This window comes from Asterias rubens, chromosome 5, assembly GCF_902459465.1.
Source record: "Asterias rubens chromosome 5, eAstRub1.3, whole genome shotgun sequence".
Classification (NCBI taxonomy): Eukaryota; Metazoa; Echinodermata; class Asteroidea; order Forcipulatida; family Asteriidae; genus Asterias; species Asterias rubens.
In genome coordinates, this window is record NC_047066.1 from 21,181,454 (window position 1) to 21,198,204 (window position 16,751).

Sequence of the window (16,751 nt, forward strand, 5' to 3'; positions counted from 1 at the left end):
ATGTGAGCATACTGGTCTTTGATAATTACAAAAAGTACACCCTGCTGCTAAGGGTAGAATAAAAAAATAAGTGAAGATATACTTACTCGTACGAATATGAGGGTGCTCTGGTCACCAATCCTGTATTTCCCTTCAGCTTCTCGAACCATTGGGAACTGATTGGGGCAGGTGCATTGATTCACCAACTCTCGTACCTGTTGTGGAAATTCAATTAAATATATCTTATGAAATATTCTTTAAATCTATAGCAAAATCAAGATATTGAAGTGGAATAAATCAGAGCAATGTTGTGATTAAGATGTCATTTATTGTCAGTCACTGTCTGTCTCTGAAAACATCTGTCAACAGGTCTCGAATAAAACCTTGGCACCCATAGCGACTGCCTTGGTGCTTTTACTGTCTTTCCCTTTGCAATTTGATCCAACACAAAATTACATTTTTCCTAATAGAAGTGCCTCTTATCGAAGGAAAACAAAGTTAAAAGCCTGTGTCAGAATCGTGAAATGAATGAAAACAAAACAGAAGGGTAAATGAGAGTAACCGATAACAGTTCTTGCATGAATTTTTTTTTACATTATTTTCAAACTAAAACTCAAGTTAAATCTTGTCCTTGCCAACTTAACCGCTTGTTTATACCAGTCAGGCAAAATGACTCCAACGAGGGCATAACAAAACACCTTCTTACAACTCGGAGCCAACAACTAGTCATCAAGAAGTGTTTGTACAATCATTGTAAAAACATTTTCATTCCTGACATCCTTTCCAAAGGAGATTCAAAATAAAATTTACTATTACGCCTTCTTATTGATCAAAACGCCATGCAGACAGGGAGGGCACAAAAATAACAAACACGATATAAATATTTGCCCCACATCGCGGAAATATTTGGAGGGTGAATCTGTTTTGACACAATAGATCCACAAAGAAAGGCGTGGAGCAAACGGAGTGTTTGGAAGTCCTTGGGAAAGAGACAAAAAGCTGGGACTGAGTAAATGTACAATCAAAGAAACTATTGCAATTCGTGACTACTGCATTCTGCCTGGCTTACAAACAGAACTAACCGAGTAGGTTTCACACAAAGAGCATGAAATGTGTTTACGAGACATTCCGTAAACACAAATCATATGCATACACATGTAGTATGTATAATTGGATAACCACTTGGATAGCCAGTTGGAAAGAATTGGTTTTAGTTTATTGTTTATTGTATTTCTAATTTGAATAAAATCTTTTGGACTGCCAGTCCAATGGGAGGGGTCAACTAAACAATTTATGGCTCATGGTCCAAGGGTCGATGTCAGACTATTGAGCTGTTCCACCAATGGACTGTCAAACCAAGAGGTTAAAACATATTGTGTCGGGACTATCTGTGTCTAATTGGGTCCAAATTGTTTTTTTGCCAAACCACAACATATAGGACAAGCTTTTCCAATTGAATACTTTTGGTAAGGGCCGGGATAGCCTGCCTTTAAACTGAAGACAGGAGCCCTTTTTATGACGTCTAACATTTTTAAACAAAGCTCCAACAAGGAACACTGGCACGCAACCTACACGGACCATACACAAAAACTCCCAGCAGGTTTAAAGTCTGCTGGAGCATAATGAAGACACAGTCAATATGAATAGGTTTGATGCTGTAGGGGGTCGGGAGTCTCACTATAGGGGGCAGTATGTGCACAACACCTGGCCAAGCAGTTGCAAGAATTGAGATCACCTGAGACATGTAGGCCAAGTCTGGACTGCTGTGGATCAGGCCACGCTGTCTCTATGGTTACGTTGATGACGATGCTAATAGCTGCGCAGCATCATTTAGTCATTTGTAGAGGGTGGGATATTTAAAGGGCAGCAGGTTGGCTTTGATAAGCGTCTGAGTTCTTGTTGACTTGTAGAGCTGTTTTTTTTTCCTGAGAACTTAACGCATATTGTATGAAGTTTGGACCTGAGAAAAGAGTTCACACAATGTAGGGACTTGAAAAACTATGTACATGTACAGTATGTGGTCCTCTGGTATTCAAACCGGTGTCGCCAGGAAATCTCTCCGCAGGAGATTATGTCCCCGATATGGGGAACTAACATTGGCTGAAAGAGGATGATTCAAAGAGGGCGCTATCAGAGGTAGTCTGTTGACACAGTTCAACAAATGGGGGGACAGAATCTCCTGCTACACCTTCATTTTGACTAGCGGACTACTGTTAATGGAGAATGCTGTATTCAAATGAAGAAATGCACAGTACAATACATTGTAAACCCTCAGAATTTGACAAATTTTATGCACCCCTCTTGACTTGTTAATGCAGGGGATTAGAAGCTTCAACCCCCAGAAAAAAACCCTCAACATTCCAGTTGTTGTGATGTTTCATTGTGATGCAGGACTTGCTTGTTCACTCTTTGGTCCCGTGCAAGGAATTCCTTTCGTTTTCACTTTCTATACTTCAGACTGTCCTGCAAAGAAGTTGCTCTATTGCATTGATGACTGACAGTGTCTCCACTACTTTCTATACAGTAACTGCAATCAGTTACAAGTTAAGTGCTAAGTGTTCTAGGAAAAATGTTCAGAATCTTTTCAGTACATCTTTTATAATATGCAAAGAAGTCGATCAACTGCATCGAAGATTGGTGGTGTCAGTCTTAACTGGTTTCACCAAGTGACTATGGAGCGCTAAGAGTTGCAGATCTTGCAACCTGAGTTTGAGATGGATATGTCTTTGTCATTTTCTCAAAAATTGTGTACCATGTAATATACACACTATCTGGACATTTACACATGCACTGTGTGCAGTGTAAATAAAGTCCCTTTTCATAGATGTCAGTAATGCAATGATGTATGTAGTATAGCTGTTAAATAAATACACATTATATATGCTTCACACCTACATGTACAGTCGGCCCAATTTCATCGAGCTGCTTAAGCAAAAAGACTCACAAAGCACAGAAATATGCAAAGTAAAGTTACCAGCCAAAATACCATTACAGTGTATACCTCTCCATTATACTCTCTCAACCAGTTTTCAAGTAATGTTCAATCAGCTTTCCCCTTTTCTTCACCTCATGAGATCAGAATCTTCTAAAGGGGTTATTGACCTCAATTATAATTCAGGTACAAAAACCCACTTCACATGTAACACCCCAGGTGTCACTTCATAACGACCCCTTTACAAAAATGCCTCTAACCTTACATTAAGAAAGTCACCTGGCACGAGGCCTCTTAGTTTACATTGATCTGGGTTTATATATTTCAGAAGAGGACGGATCAATGCTAAGAGTTTCTTTGAGTACCTCCAATCTTTTCCCTCTACTGTTATTGGAGGTAATCGAGTGTTAAGGCACTTCATACGCATAAGGGACGAACCTCATACCGGATAAAGGTTCATGTCTTGGCGGTTAACTAACCACCAAGGCGATGATAAAGGAATCTCGGTTCAGCCTACTGCATGTTGTGGTAACCCCTTAATGATTAGCATAATACTGGAAGCCCCTCTAAGTCTAAACCAATTCTGTTTATAAACCTTGTATATCCACGGAGGTTGAATTGATATTCAATGCCTTTTTATATTGGTTTATAATTGAACATTGTGAAATATGCGAAGGCCCTGTACTGCAAGGAGTTATGTCCAATTCACATACAGTGTACATGTCTTATATAAAATGCACAAGTGTAGCACTGTCTAATTAGATAAAATTAAACCAAGACCATTTCAAGTACGATTTCATAACCTGTTTCTTAAAAGTATACCTTTGGTGATTATTCCAAAAATTAATGCCATAAAAAATTACTTGATATGATTCACTGCAGCTGTTGATAATGTACAACAAACTTTGAGGGCCCTTCATCATTTTTGACAGGGCAAGGGCACCAAGGCGCTTTCTTTTTTGTAGAGGACAACTATAAATAAGAAAATAAACTTCTATTGGAACATATCAAGGGACAACGAGGCAATGACATATCAGGCATGCAGAAATTTGTTTTAAAAGTTAAAATTTCTTGTAGAAACTTGGTTTTGCTAAGCAATCTAAGTTTTTTATACGACGTCAACAATTTCACGATACCAATTACTGGAGAAGAGATATCTGTATCAAACAAACATCTAAAACTTGAAATGTGGGGCCACGTAAATTTATTGGAGGGCACGTGCTCCCCCAAGCAACTAGGCTACGCTGCTGTTCAATCAGTCAGAATACTAGACTCTTGTTTTCAGTGGCCGAGACGTGTCACCCCGGACATCCCAAACCAAGATGGTACAGGGTGGAATTACGTTTAAGTAACGCCTGACAGCACAAGTGGTCAGTGAACTTGGTTTCACATGCCTTAGGGTCGATTATCAAATATTAAAAAGATGATCAACTCGGACAAGCACAGATAAACTTGGGCTTTTGGTTGAAGGGGTTTCAAGTTTAGTATTGATTTAAGAAGAGTAAATTTATTCCCAGCTTCAAGTTTTGAAAAAAGATGAAATCAGCAGTGAACGGTTTATACCCTTGTTTAGCATAGCAATATGCTGTGTCCGATCAAACTTATTTTATTTTGGCAACTGTAGGTCTTGACTAGTCTTGGTGCAAGACGTTTCTCGTTTCCCTTTCACGCACACCGCGGCCAATTCACCGACAGTGGACTAATGTAAGTCAGGTGAGTCGGTGCGGGCGCTGTCGGTGAATTGGCCGTGGTGTGCGTGAAAGGGAAACAAGAAACGTCTTGCACCAAGTCTGCCGAGACATTATTGACCAGGACGTGAGGAATTTCAGACATTGTTATGCGGGGAGATGTTTTAAGAATTTAAAATCAATATCCCTCCAAGGTGTTAATTACATGGTCCGAAAAAAAAGCGTGGTTAACTTTTAGCTGACAATAAAAACTGAACGGTCATGCGATATTGTTGTTCCTTAGGGTTGGGAAATGTTTTTATAATGCACGTGACACGTCCATATCATATTCTTTTATACATTTTAAACCCAAACCGCCTGAAGGGATTTTTCATGAGGCACCTTCCTACTCAAATCAAAACAGTCCGTAGATAAATAGTCCAGTCAGTTCACTGCAAGGTCCAACGGGGCACCATTTCACGACGCCCCTTTCTGCAGAATTCTGCACCTTCCTACTGGAGTAACTACAGTCCATAGTAAATGTCCAGTCAGTTCACTGCAAGGTTTGTCAGGGCATAATTTTATGGCGTGGCTTTCCGCAGAATTCTGCGGTGTTAGCCAAAAGAATCAAACACTGTACAGGAAGTCACCTTGCCATAAATGCTAAATTCTGTGGTAAGAATTGCAATGAAGTCGCTCCCCGGTGGCAACAGGGCAAAAACAAAAAAAAATTCTTTAAAGTTTTCTTTAAAAAACACAAGACCACTGGACTTGATCGGTACTTGATCGATATTGCACATTTGCTGGCCTGACAAGAAAAACACTGGCCTCGGACCTGCGCTCCAGACTTATTTTTGAGCCCTGACAAGGTTCTGTATGATAAATCACCAGAACTTTTGTTTAATTATCAACTTCTGCAAACACCCTTTAAAACTAATATGCCAAGAGGGGAGTGAACATCCCACTGACACGCACAAAGATGGATTACACAATCTTAGTTGATTCCTGAGGCCAAATACCGAGTTACGAACATAACCAGATGAGAAACACCTTTGGCAAAATAACTGGAAGTTCAGTCAATCACACCAGAGGCAGATTTTTCCGATACACCTTCAGTCACTTTTCATGACAGCTCTTTGGTTCCTTTTTTAAAAGCCACTCATCAGAAGCTATGATTGTTAAATGCCAAAACATGGCGAACAATTTTGTTTTCTGTTCACTAAAAAACTGTTAGGAAAAAAAAAAGTACTTTTTGGTCTGGTTAAAAAAACCATCCTATAGCATTTCAGGGCACAACATTGAGTGGAAGTGTACGTACAGTATATGCAAGTCAAAATCTGATCCCTTTGCAGCCATTACATTTTGTCAGGGGCTCACCCGAGTGAGCACAGCGGGGTCGACCCAGGGAAGCTAAACGAACCCACCCAGTATGAGCATTTCAGTACAATCCACTTGAGGCTACTTTGGATGGTCCCTTGAACCAGGGGTCGATTTCACAAAGAGTTAGGACTGGTCCTAACTTAGGACCAGTCCTAGAAAGTATACAAAATGTATAGCTAGTCCTAAGTTAGGACGAGTCCTAACTCGAGATAAGATTAGTCTTAACTCTTTGTGAAACCGACCCCTGTACAGGTACGGTATCTACTTTTATAACACCCCTTGCAAGTATTCTGCCTGCTCATTGGTTTAGAGCGCGTCACATGACATGTCTTAGTTTTGCTAGACGACTGCCGTGTGATAGTGCGTCGGTTTGCCATGCGCTAGTCCGAAGACTAGCACATGGCATGCATTACCCAGACGTCCGTTGCGTGTACGAGGATGATAAATTAATAGTCTGTAACCATTTCGGATTGCACGACACTACATGCAGCACAGTAAAAGTGTTTGCAATTTGTATTCGCGTCGTCCGTGGATTGTAGCATTCAGGTCTGTAACTTAATAATAATAGTACAGTATTTAGAAATACGCCACGGGAAAATAGAACGCTTCCGGGGATCACCTCGGGAGTCATAGTTTTTAACCGTAGCACTCGAAGCAGTCAATATTTGTATACTATGACATAGTATGTACAATACATGTAGAACTGGAAACAGGATATCAAACTCATTCAACTCTCTACAACCATTTCTCCAATCCAATCAACCCAAACCAATTATTATTGCGGATTTATCTTCCCAATACTTCTCCGCTACTGCTTGACATCTTTATAAGCTTGCACTAAAAACCATTACAGGAGTAATGTATTCTCAGATTAGGACTGGCGTGTGGTGTAGTAACCTGAGGCAAGGAGTCAACTGGATCCATAGCTCAGGATGCTACTGTGTTCTTTAAAGGGAGGGATGAGGTTTATAGCGAACTGCTTAGAACATGTATGCGGGTGAATATGCAGGGTGGTATTGGCATTGCGGTAGAACTGCATGTACAATGTACATGTACATGTACACATGTATGTACAGTATAAGGAGGGAAAGTAAACTGGGCAAAGTAAGTGTTCGTAGAGATGCTTGTACACTTTTTGCTGCATACAATGTAAAAGCAAGTAGACAAAAGTAGTGCAATCCAAATATACGTCAAGAAGGCAACAGAGGCATTTGCCATGCCCTGGTGCCCCTTCAATCGCCTACGAAGTAATGTTAATATTCCCAGATAGTTTTACCCTAGACCTTAAAGTTTGACCAATTGATCTTTAAAATACAACATTTTTCCTCAATGTCATGTGTGAAATTCAAGGCTCAAACTTTCAGAGCGCTCAGAGCATCCCCAGCATGGTGCTATTTGTTGCATCCAAAACAATTTGAGGAATTGCTTTTACCTCTGGCAAGATATTCCATGAGATGCATCACCATCGTACGAGGCTCTAGAAGAGGCAAGTCACGCATCCAGAGTATTTACCTGGCCAAGTGGACTTATTTTATGGAATGAGTAAATTTGTAATAAAAATGTATGTATGACACCTGAGGACGTGTCAAAGCTGTCTCAAAGTGGTCCAACTGGCTATACATCTCACATGTATGTAGTTCAGTGTTGAAAAGCATACATATTCAATATTATTATTAAAAACAGTGGACACTATTGGTAATTGTCAAAGACCAGTCTCCTCACTTGGTGTATCTCAACATATACATAAAATCACAAACCTGTGAAAATTTGAGCTCAATCGGTCGTCGAAGTTGTGAGATAATAATGAAGGGAAAAAACACCCTTGTCACACGAAGTTGTGTGCTTTCATAAATGCTTGATTTCGAGACCTCAAATTCTAAACTTGAGGTCTCGAAATCAAATTCGTGGAAAATTACTTCTTTCTCGAAAACTACGTCACTTCAGAGGGAGCCGTTTCTCCCTAAGTTTAATACCATCAACCTCTCCCCATTACTCGTTACCAAGTAAGGTTTTATGCTAATAATTATTTTAAGTAATTACCAATAGTGTCCACTGCCTTTAAGTATGGTCTAGTGAAAAAGCGTCCGGACTATTATTTTTGATAGCATGTAACCGATAAAGGCCTTTATCCAGGCATGGAATTACTTTGGGGCTATGGCCCTTGTTTTGGCCTTGGTGCCCCTTCAAAAGTTCCCCATATTATTTTAAGATTTACCAATGAAGACGAAATTCCTGGTCTGTTTCTATCAGAACTGCCCACATTTGCAATGTACATCTAGCAGTTGATCACGGAATTTTTATAACAACACTCAAGAAGATATTTAGAAAGTTCTACATTCAACATGATGGGGAAATTCATCCATAATCGACGAGATATTTAGAATTATTGAAAGATTGGTTTATTTTCAGGGACAGTAAGCAGAAACAGGGAGAAGTGACAGCTCTGAATTATTACTATAATTGTTATTAAATTATCATTTTTATTATTATTATTATTATTATTATTAATAAATTATTCATGGAGATGCCATTGAAGGAAGCATTTTAGTCCTTCGTGCTCTCTGCAAGACGCCGCACAGGCCGAAGGTATAAATCCTAATAAATAATGCCATTTACTACATCATCCAGGGCTTTAGGCTCAGCATAAGTATCTTCAATCCATCTTTAATTGATCACACTGACAGTGACCATCGTTACACACCGGACGTCTGCTATTATTGAGGTCAGTGTGAACCCAATGAGGAAAACATCTTAACACTAACCACATGAGAAAAGCTCTCAATGTATGAGAGACGAGGGTTAATCAATCCACAGTATCTCAACTCTATTACATCAACTCGATAATTAGGAAACAATCCATCATGTGCTTTGGTATTTTTTGTTACCAAACCTCAACAAACAATTTATAATTTGTTTTGACCACTAACCCTTACAACGATGTGTATTACTGTAAGTACTGCCTTCATGTGTATACTATATGTACCTTCTCTGTGAACAAAAATGTCCACAGGCAAATCACTCGGTTGGGATTCGAACACACACCCTTTGCATTGCAAGAGAAGATGTCTACCGCTAGACCACCGGGCTAAAAAAATCATTAAGACAGAAAGACAGACAAGGCAAACTGATACTTTGTACACTAATGATGTACAGGTATTGTGCCTCCTTAGCTTTTAAGTTTTAATGAGAGGAGGGCGGGGGAGGGATGAAGTCGAGTGGAGGAAGCAAAGCTTCTGAGATTGCCATCAAGGTGGGAGGAGTGTGAAATGTAGTGGATGCACTCAGTAGAGTGTCTGAGGAGATTGTCATCAATACAGAGAGGAAGGCCATCAACTCACCTTGTCTCATCAATGACAAGACAATCATCTAATGGGTGTCCTTAAACACCAATCAGGGACAGTGAGAGGATGGGCACTGAAATTGAAATATCACTACATCAGTACATTGTTCATACAGTATACATGCATGCTGTACTCCTAGTGAATAAATTATGCTGCTTTTTTGTTCATTGACATTCCAAATCAAACAGGTGAACTAAAAAATAGTTAGCCAGGCTTCGCCATAACCTACATTGTACAGCACCCACAGCAGTTGCTGTGATGCCCTGTGTTTTTGCTCTGGTTAAATTTTCATCAAGCAGAAAATTGTAAGCCCTCTATTTTCTGCTTAAAAGCAGCATGAAATTGGGCCCTGGTCACAAGAACATTGATTGAGAAATATATTTGGGGGGGGGGAGACACAATCTCAACTATACATAGTCAGGGACATATGGATGCTTCCAATTGCTCTTCCAAACCTAATGAGGGATAGACAAGAACAGGAAAATCTCAACATGATTCTGACCCTTGGTCAACTAAAAAGAGTTGCGTGGTTGCCAATTAATCTGGAAGTAGCAGATGGGAAACTAATTTACTAATAAACCTGACACTTTTGAGCAAATTTCAATTTGATTGTCATAGTTTTGTCAATCAAGTAAAGTGTTGATGGGTGAAGTTATGGCAATTAGAATTGAGGTTTCCCAAACCAAGCCCCCTGCTGTCTACAGGTGCACCGTTTTTTACAGATCTCAGGCGGCACCAGACTTGATTCAAATGGCACATGTATTTTTTATGTATTAAACAGGATTGCTTAGGATAAGAATATCGTTTGATTTTTGTCTGAAGACAAACTGGGTTTCCACCACACTGCAGAACCATTCATTTTCTGGAATATATACGTTTCTCTCTAAAATGAAGTCACATTCAAGAAAGCTGTACCCGACAACCTAAAAACCCATCAGCTGATTTTGGTTGTTCCAAACTAAAGGACAATGTGTTCACATGCTGAAAATTTTTACTATTTTCTCCTACCTGACTCAACCAATGATTTAAGACGAAAGTTCCATGGTACATGATGTACCAGATAAGACACGTCTTACAGTACATGGTTGATCACACAAAACATTTTTACTATTTTCTCCTGCCTGACTCAACCAATGATTTAAGACCAAAGTTTCATGGTACACAATGTACCAGATAAGACACGTCTTACGGTACATTGTTGATCACACAAAACATGAATACTGTCTGAGACTACTTTTTCAGCTCTATCAATCCTGTACATGTTTCACCTTTAATACACTTAAAGACACTGGACACTATTGGTAATTGTCAAAGACCAGTCTTCTAACTTGGTGTATCTCAACATATGCATAAAATAACAAACCTGTGAAAATTTGAGCTTGATTGGCCGTCGAAGTTGCGCGATAACAATGAAAGAAAAAAACACCCTTATCACACAAAGTTGTGTGCTTTCAGATGCTTGATTTCCAGACCTCAAATTCTAAACTTGAGGTCTCGAAATCAAAAACGTGGAAAATTACTTCTTCCTCGAAAACCATGTCACTTCAGAGGGAGCCATTTCTCACAATGTTTTATACTAGCAACATCTCCCCTTTACTCATTACCAAGTGAGGTTTTATGCTGATAATTATTTTGAGTAATTACCAATAGTGTCCACTGCCTTTAAGGGGAGGGGAGGGGAATGTAAATCACTGACTGACTGAATTGAATGTGAATACTAGAGTACATGTAGCAGCTGCATTGATTCAGGTTGATAAAGTTGCCCTTCTTTGCAATTATTGCTGCAGTGTTAGATCTGTCAGGACTTGGTGTTTCTACCTCCATGGTTTAATTCACACCTCACACAGATCTGCCTCAAGGCCATGAGTTTTTAAAGACTCCGAATCAACAGCTTCATGTTACTTTTGCAGTGCAAGCACATTTTGATTTACATCATGACGGACATGCAGCCTCGCTACCATGGGCAGCATGCCATATCGATACCTCTAACCCCTGGGAGGCATGTACTGGGAAACAACTCTGATTGGCTCAGGAAATTGGTTATGCATTAGATGTCAAGTGCGTTCGCGGATAGTTTTAAGATATCTTTCTGTTGATCACGCCCGCATATTTTATGACACAAACACGTTTTTTTAAAACAAAAACAAAAACATTCTTTTTGAGACGAAAGACATGCGTGCGCGCGTAGAGAAGAATGAATAATGAATATGTACGCTCATTTATGGCTCATTTAAATGTGCTAGCATATAGCACATTTAAATTTGCCAATTCCAGGGAGGGGTTATGAACAGCAAGGCATGCTGGGAAAAAACGGCGCGGTGTCATCGATCACCCTTGGGAACGAGGTTGGATGGACATGTACACGTGCATGTACAACATTTTTATGAGGTATAACCTAACATCACAAGGCCGGGGCAGCCACTTCAAGGTAAGGGCTACACTTAATGGGCTGTCCACCAAATCAACTGTCACCAGGGGGCATGTTGCCATCACCTACTCCTGGGCTGAAACAGGGTTACCCCCTTCACAATCATTAAGGATGTAGGCCCTATGTGTATGTACATGCAGGCATTATCATCCACTAGGAGCCAGCTCTCAATTTCACAAAACTCTTCCTAACTTAGGATAAATCTTATGACTTAGGACGAGTCCCAACCCTGCACTGTAGCATGCAGACCTGAGATAAGACAAGTCCTAACTCTTTGTGAAATCGACGGCTGGCTGATAGAGCAGAATGCACTACCTTTCCAAATTTATACAAAGCAATTACGGTTACAAATTATGTAAGTGCCTTACTCATGCTCAGGGACACAAGTGTCATGACTGGGATTCAAACCCACACTCTGCTGCTGAAAACACCAAACAGACCGCTCGCTTCACATACAGAGACCTTTTACTTTCCCTTTGTTTAAATGTTTTTTTTCTCAATCTCCATGTAGGGTGGCGAATATAAAAACACACTGTGTTTACATGCCAAGTGAACAATGTACATATACCAGCACAAAATAAAATGCCAGTTCATGCCAACGCAACTACATGTAAGTCCACACCCACACAATGGCATGATGCTTGTTTAGTCTACTGATGAGCTCAATAATTAATAGATTCCATTAATTATTTATCAACCAGCATACTTATGGGATCATTTACCTCACAAACAAAAACTACCAGTACAATGAAATGAACAGGGAATAACAAAATCTGTGTTACAGGCCTAATATAAAAGCTGGTACCGGTACATCTTGTGCTTTCAGAATACATTACAGTACAGATGTCTGTTAACAATCTGAACTTAAAATTGCTTTTAATAGACTAGATAAAGTTACATTCTTTCATTAATACGGTGATGCATTTCAGTTCCTGCCTGACAATGTGGGTTTTGTTCCTAGGAATAATTATCTTGGGTATTTCTCCCACATCTAAAACTGAAATTTCCTTTCGAATATTGTCATGTCTTCATTATTACATACATGTACAAATGTACATGTAGGTTCTTGGCTAGCACAGTGATTGACTTTGCTTTTCTGAGAGTTCTCCTTGGTTTCACAACCAGAACAAAATGATAACTATACCATAAAGTGTTCACTATTTTAAAGGGGCCTACATAAAACAGATTGTTTCGTAGCTTAAATTTCCTTCCAATTTCTTTGTCCAGTAGGCCTACTCTTGGTACAAGAATCAACAATATGAGCATGTGCAATAATGAACACCAAACAATGGTCACTCTCATTTCGCAGCGCGACAAATTGGTTGACTGGCCCAGGCAGATGTTTTCCTACTCATCCTCTTACTATTATTTCAAGACCTTAAAATACATCTACCAAGACACAAATTATCTGGGTTGTTGATATCAAACTGACTGCCGATGCATCATGTGTTTGTCAAGCTGTTTTCATTTACAGGACGGGCCCAGAATAGAACTGGCCGCCGTGCAAAACATGTACAAGTACGTCATCAGGTGCATGGGTAATGTTAAGTGTTGAATGTTGAAGTCAAGTCCTTGAATAGGTTTTAAGAATGCAAATTATGCAGTACTTTTGAAATCCTGTGCAATTTAACCACACAAAACTCAGGTGATGAGTGCAGACTTTCAGACACAACAACAGACATGGAATTTCATCTTCAAGAGGGCAAGGCTATTTCATTTTGCAAAGGGCACTTTCATTGGAAAATGTATGGGGAACTTTTGAAGGAGCACCAATGCCTAGACCGGGGGCAAAAGAGGTAGTTTTGAGAGTGTGGACAGCATACAACAGGCCTGTATGCTTCGTTTTTAAAAGGACAAGGGCACCAAAGCATTTTCTCTTTGGTAAAGGGTACCCTGTGAGGAAATTGTAAATTTCTACTGGAGCATTTGAAGGGCACCAAGGCAATGGCCAGGGGCAACGGAGGTAATCGCCTTCATTGGCTCCATGAAGTAAAAGGCCTGCATGTAGGTGACATTTAAAATACAAATGCTCACCTGGGGGTTTGCATTCAAATCCTACAAAGATGATCATCCGTGGAAAACTTAACTTCAAACATTGTTGCTTAAAAAAATAATATTTTGCGAAAAGAGTCACATAATCATTTTTGATCTCAAGTCGGTGAAAACATATCAGCGATTTGACTGTTGCCTCTGTTGCCTCTATTTGAATGAATTGGGTCACATAAAATATGAATACTGTTGACAAATACCAATAACAGTGGTATGCTGTTAAATAACTTATCTTCGATTGTTCTTCTGTCTACTGATCAATGTACACGTACACAGATGTTTTCATTTTTGGGGGGGGGGGGGCGGATGTAGGGCGAGCAGTTGCAAAAACATAATTGGGGTGAGGGCTATTTAATGTATCAAACCATTGGGTTCTTCCCATTTTTAATATATTTTTTAATGCTAGTTTGTTTGGGAGATTTTTTTTTTTTTTTTTTTTTTTGGGGGGGGGCTCTTCCCCACTCTTTGGCACCATGGCACTTTCCTCCTTGGTGAAGGGCACCATCCTATGAGCCAATTGTAATTTCTACTGAAAGCATTTCAAAGGCACCAAGGCAATGACCAGGGAGCATGAAGGCAATCGCCTTCGTTGCCTCTATGAAGTATCCGGCCTGTATAAGCATTGACAAAAACAAAACCTATTTGTTATTGTTCCACGTTCTTTAAAAGTAAATGAATTATAAACTACGTCTGGCAATGTTTGCAGAATGGTTATCGAGCAGACGTACAGCGATACTCAGCAAACAACGAAGCCCCCACGTAATGGAAACCGCCATCAAGACCTGACAGAGATATTATTTCCTTCCAATTCACGATGACTCACCGTTGGGAAACCTGTCTTAATTTAACGACATTCAGCCGCCTTAATCGGAAATTTCACCCATGAGCTGTTAATAAATTCTTAAATACACTTTAGATTGGGTATGGGGAGCCTGTTCAAGCGACGAAAAATAACGCCCTTATTATTATATTGAGGAAATGGTTGGTCCTGTACGTGTTTTCCGGGGTGTGTCTGGATTAGGGTGCATTAGAGATCAATTATTAATAACGTGTATATCTGGTGTCAGAGATTTGTTATAATTGGGTATGACTATGAAATTGCCCAATAAAGCTTGGGCCCAATTTTATAGTGCTGCTTAATTTAAACAGTATTACATTAATTTTTCTGGTACAAGCAAAACAAATGTTGGATAAAGTCATGAGTTTGTATAATACGTGGAATGACCTTTTGGATGGTTACTTTATTTAGTTTTTTTTTAAGTATAATTTTGTTCCGCTTACTGTACATATAGTGTACAAATGTAGTACATTATGTGCTGAGCAGATGTTGATGTTGTTGCATTAGGCAGTGTAAGGGGTTGTTAATTATAAATTCATCAAAGTGACAGTTTGACAAAATTAATGATGATAGATTGCAGACAAACATCCTCCAAAGACGCTCGGGAAAAACAACCGACCTCATTCCACTACCTTTTTACTAATTAGTGAACATAATTAAGTACAGCTTAGAAAAAAAAATTCAATATTACGCTCATAACAGCGTACATGTGCTCAATGTACATGTACACAGCTTCACATAGAGATGTTGTTTCTAGCAAGCAATGTTATCATAACAGTATAGCAATCCAAGGCCAGTTAGTAGACAATGCTATAACATTGAATCAATAGCCCACTGCAGGCCAGGTGTAAATGATTTATCATCTAATTCAAGTTCGCTGCACTTTAAGGGTCCAAGCAAAACAGTCTGCATGGTCGATAATAATAATGTGAAATAACCTGAAGGCTCTCAATGTTATTAGTTTTTTGCAGTAAGTAAAAGTACAGTCTATCATATTTCCAGCGGAGGAATTTAAAGTGGGAATTGAAGCATATGGTAGGAATATAAACCAGTTGAACCACACAAACTAACAGTTACCATTCCAATAGTGAAGTAATTTCTAAAGAGGGCATTCAGAATAATCACAGTTTTTATCTTTTTTCAAATTCATTTTAACCCACCACTTTTTAAATATTAACCGACTATTAAGATCCCCTATGGGTGATGGGACCTCCAGGTTTTATAATCTGTTACTCCAACTGCATCATTAAAGGGAGTATACCTTTCAGTATTTACTCCAAAAATTAGTTACCATAAAAAAGTACTTGTTTTTAAAGAGCACTGGAGAGCTGAGTGATGAGTGATAATACAAACTTTGTTAGAAACGATCCCCACGATGTAATATACGCACGTATTCTACAGAAACGGATAATTGTCCACCTACACATTTAAAATTTAGAAAGGCTTCAAGAATGAATCCTTCCTCCTAAGGCATCTGAACTGAAAGTATACATTTTATGCAAGAAGGGTCTTTTCTGTCATTATTTTCAACCTTAATGACAAATTGGGCCCTCCGTGAAACTGCCTGTCTCACAGTGCTAAGCCCATTTCCAGAACTGCAGAACGATACTTATTACCAAAAACTGAGCCAAACTACCCTAGTTTGTCAACATCTTTGATGGGCAGGGGGCCAGTCAGAAGCCATCATTCAAATTATACTCTCATATAGCGAGGGATCACGCCCGGGTTACGATACAACAAGCCATAGAAGCAGCAGTTGTATTTTCTTTCATAGATCCACAAAATCTTGGTTTCATTTACAGAACTGCAGAACGATACTTATTACCAAAAACTGAGCCATCTAGCCCTTTATTGGCTGTTACCCTAGTTTGTCAACATCTTTGATGGGCAGGGGGCTAGTCAGAAGCCATACATGTACATTCATATTATACTGTCATATACTGTGCATAGCGCGGGATCACGCCCGGGTTTCCATACAACCTGAGAAGCCATGGAAGCAGCAGTTGTATTTTCTTTCATAGATTGACAAGAGCGGAAACCCAATCTGGAGCATAAGGAGAACATCTGACACATACTGAAGGCGTCTAGCCAAGGATCACTGTCTAACCCAATAACACACAAGGCTCGCCTCACCAAT

General features: G+C 39.5%; 1 protein-coding gene across 1 annotated transcript in view; it reads right to left on the reverse strand.

The window, feature by feature from the left end:
• LOC117290524 (GAS2-like protein pickled eggs) overlaps positions 1-16,751 on the reverse strand; it is a 44,037-nt gene that overhangs the window by 12,305 nt on the left and 14,981 nt on the right. The window contains exon 3 of the mRNA XM_033771956.1: positions 87-194. Coding sequence (XP_033627847.1) covers positions 87-194 — 108 coding nt within the window. The remainder of the gene's footprint in view (positions 1-86; positions 195-16,751) is intronic.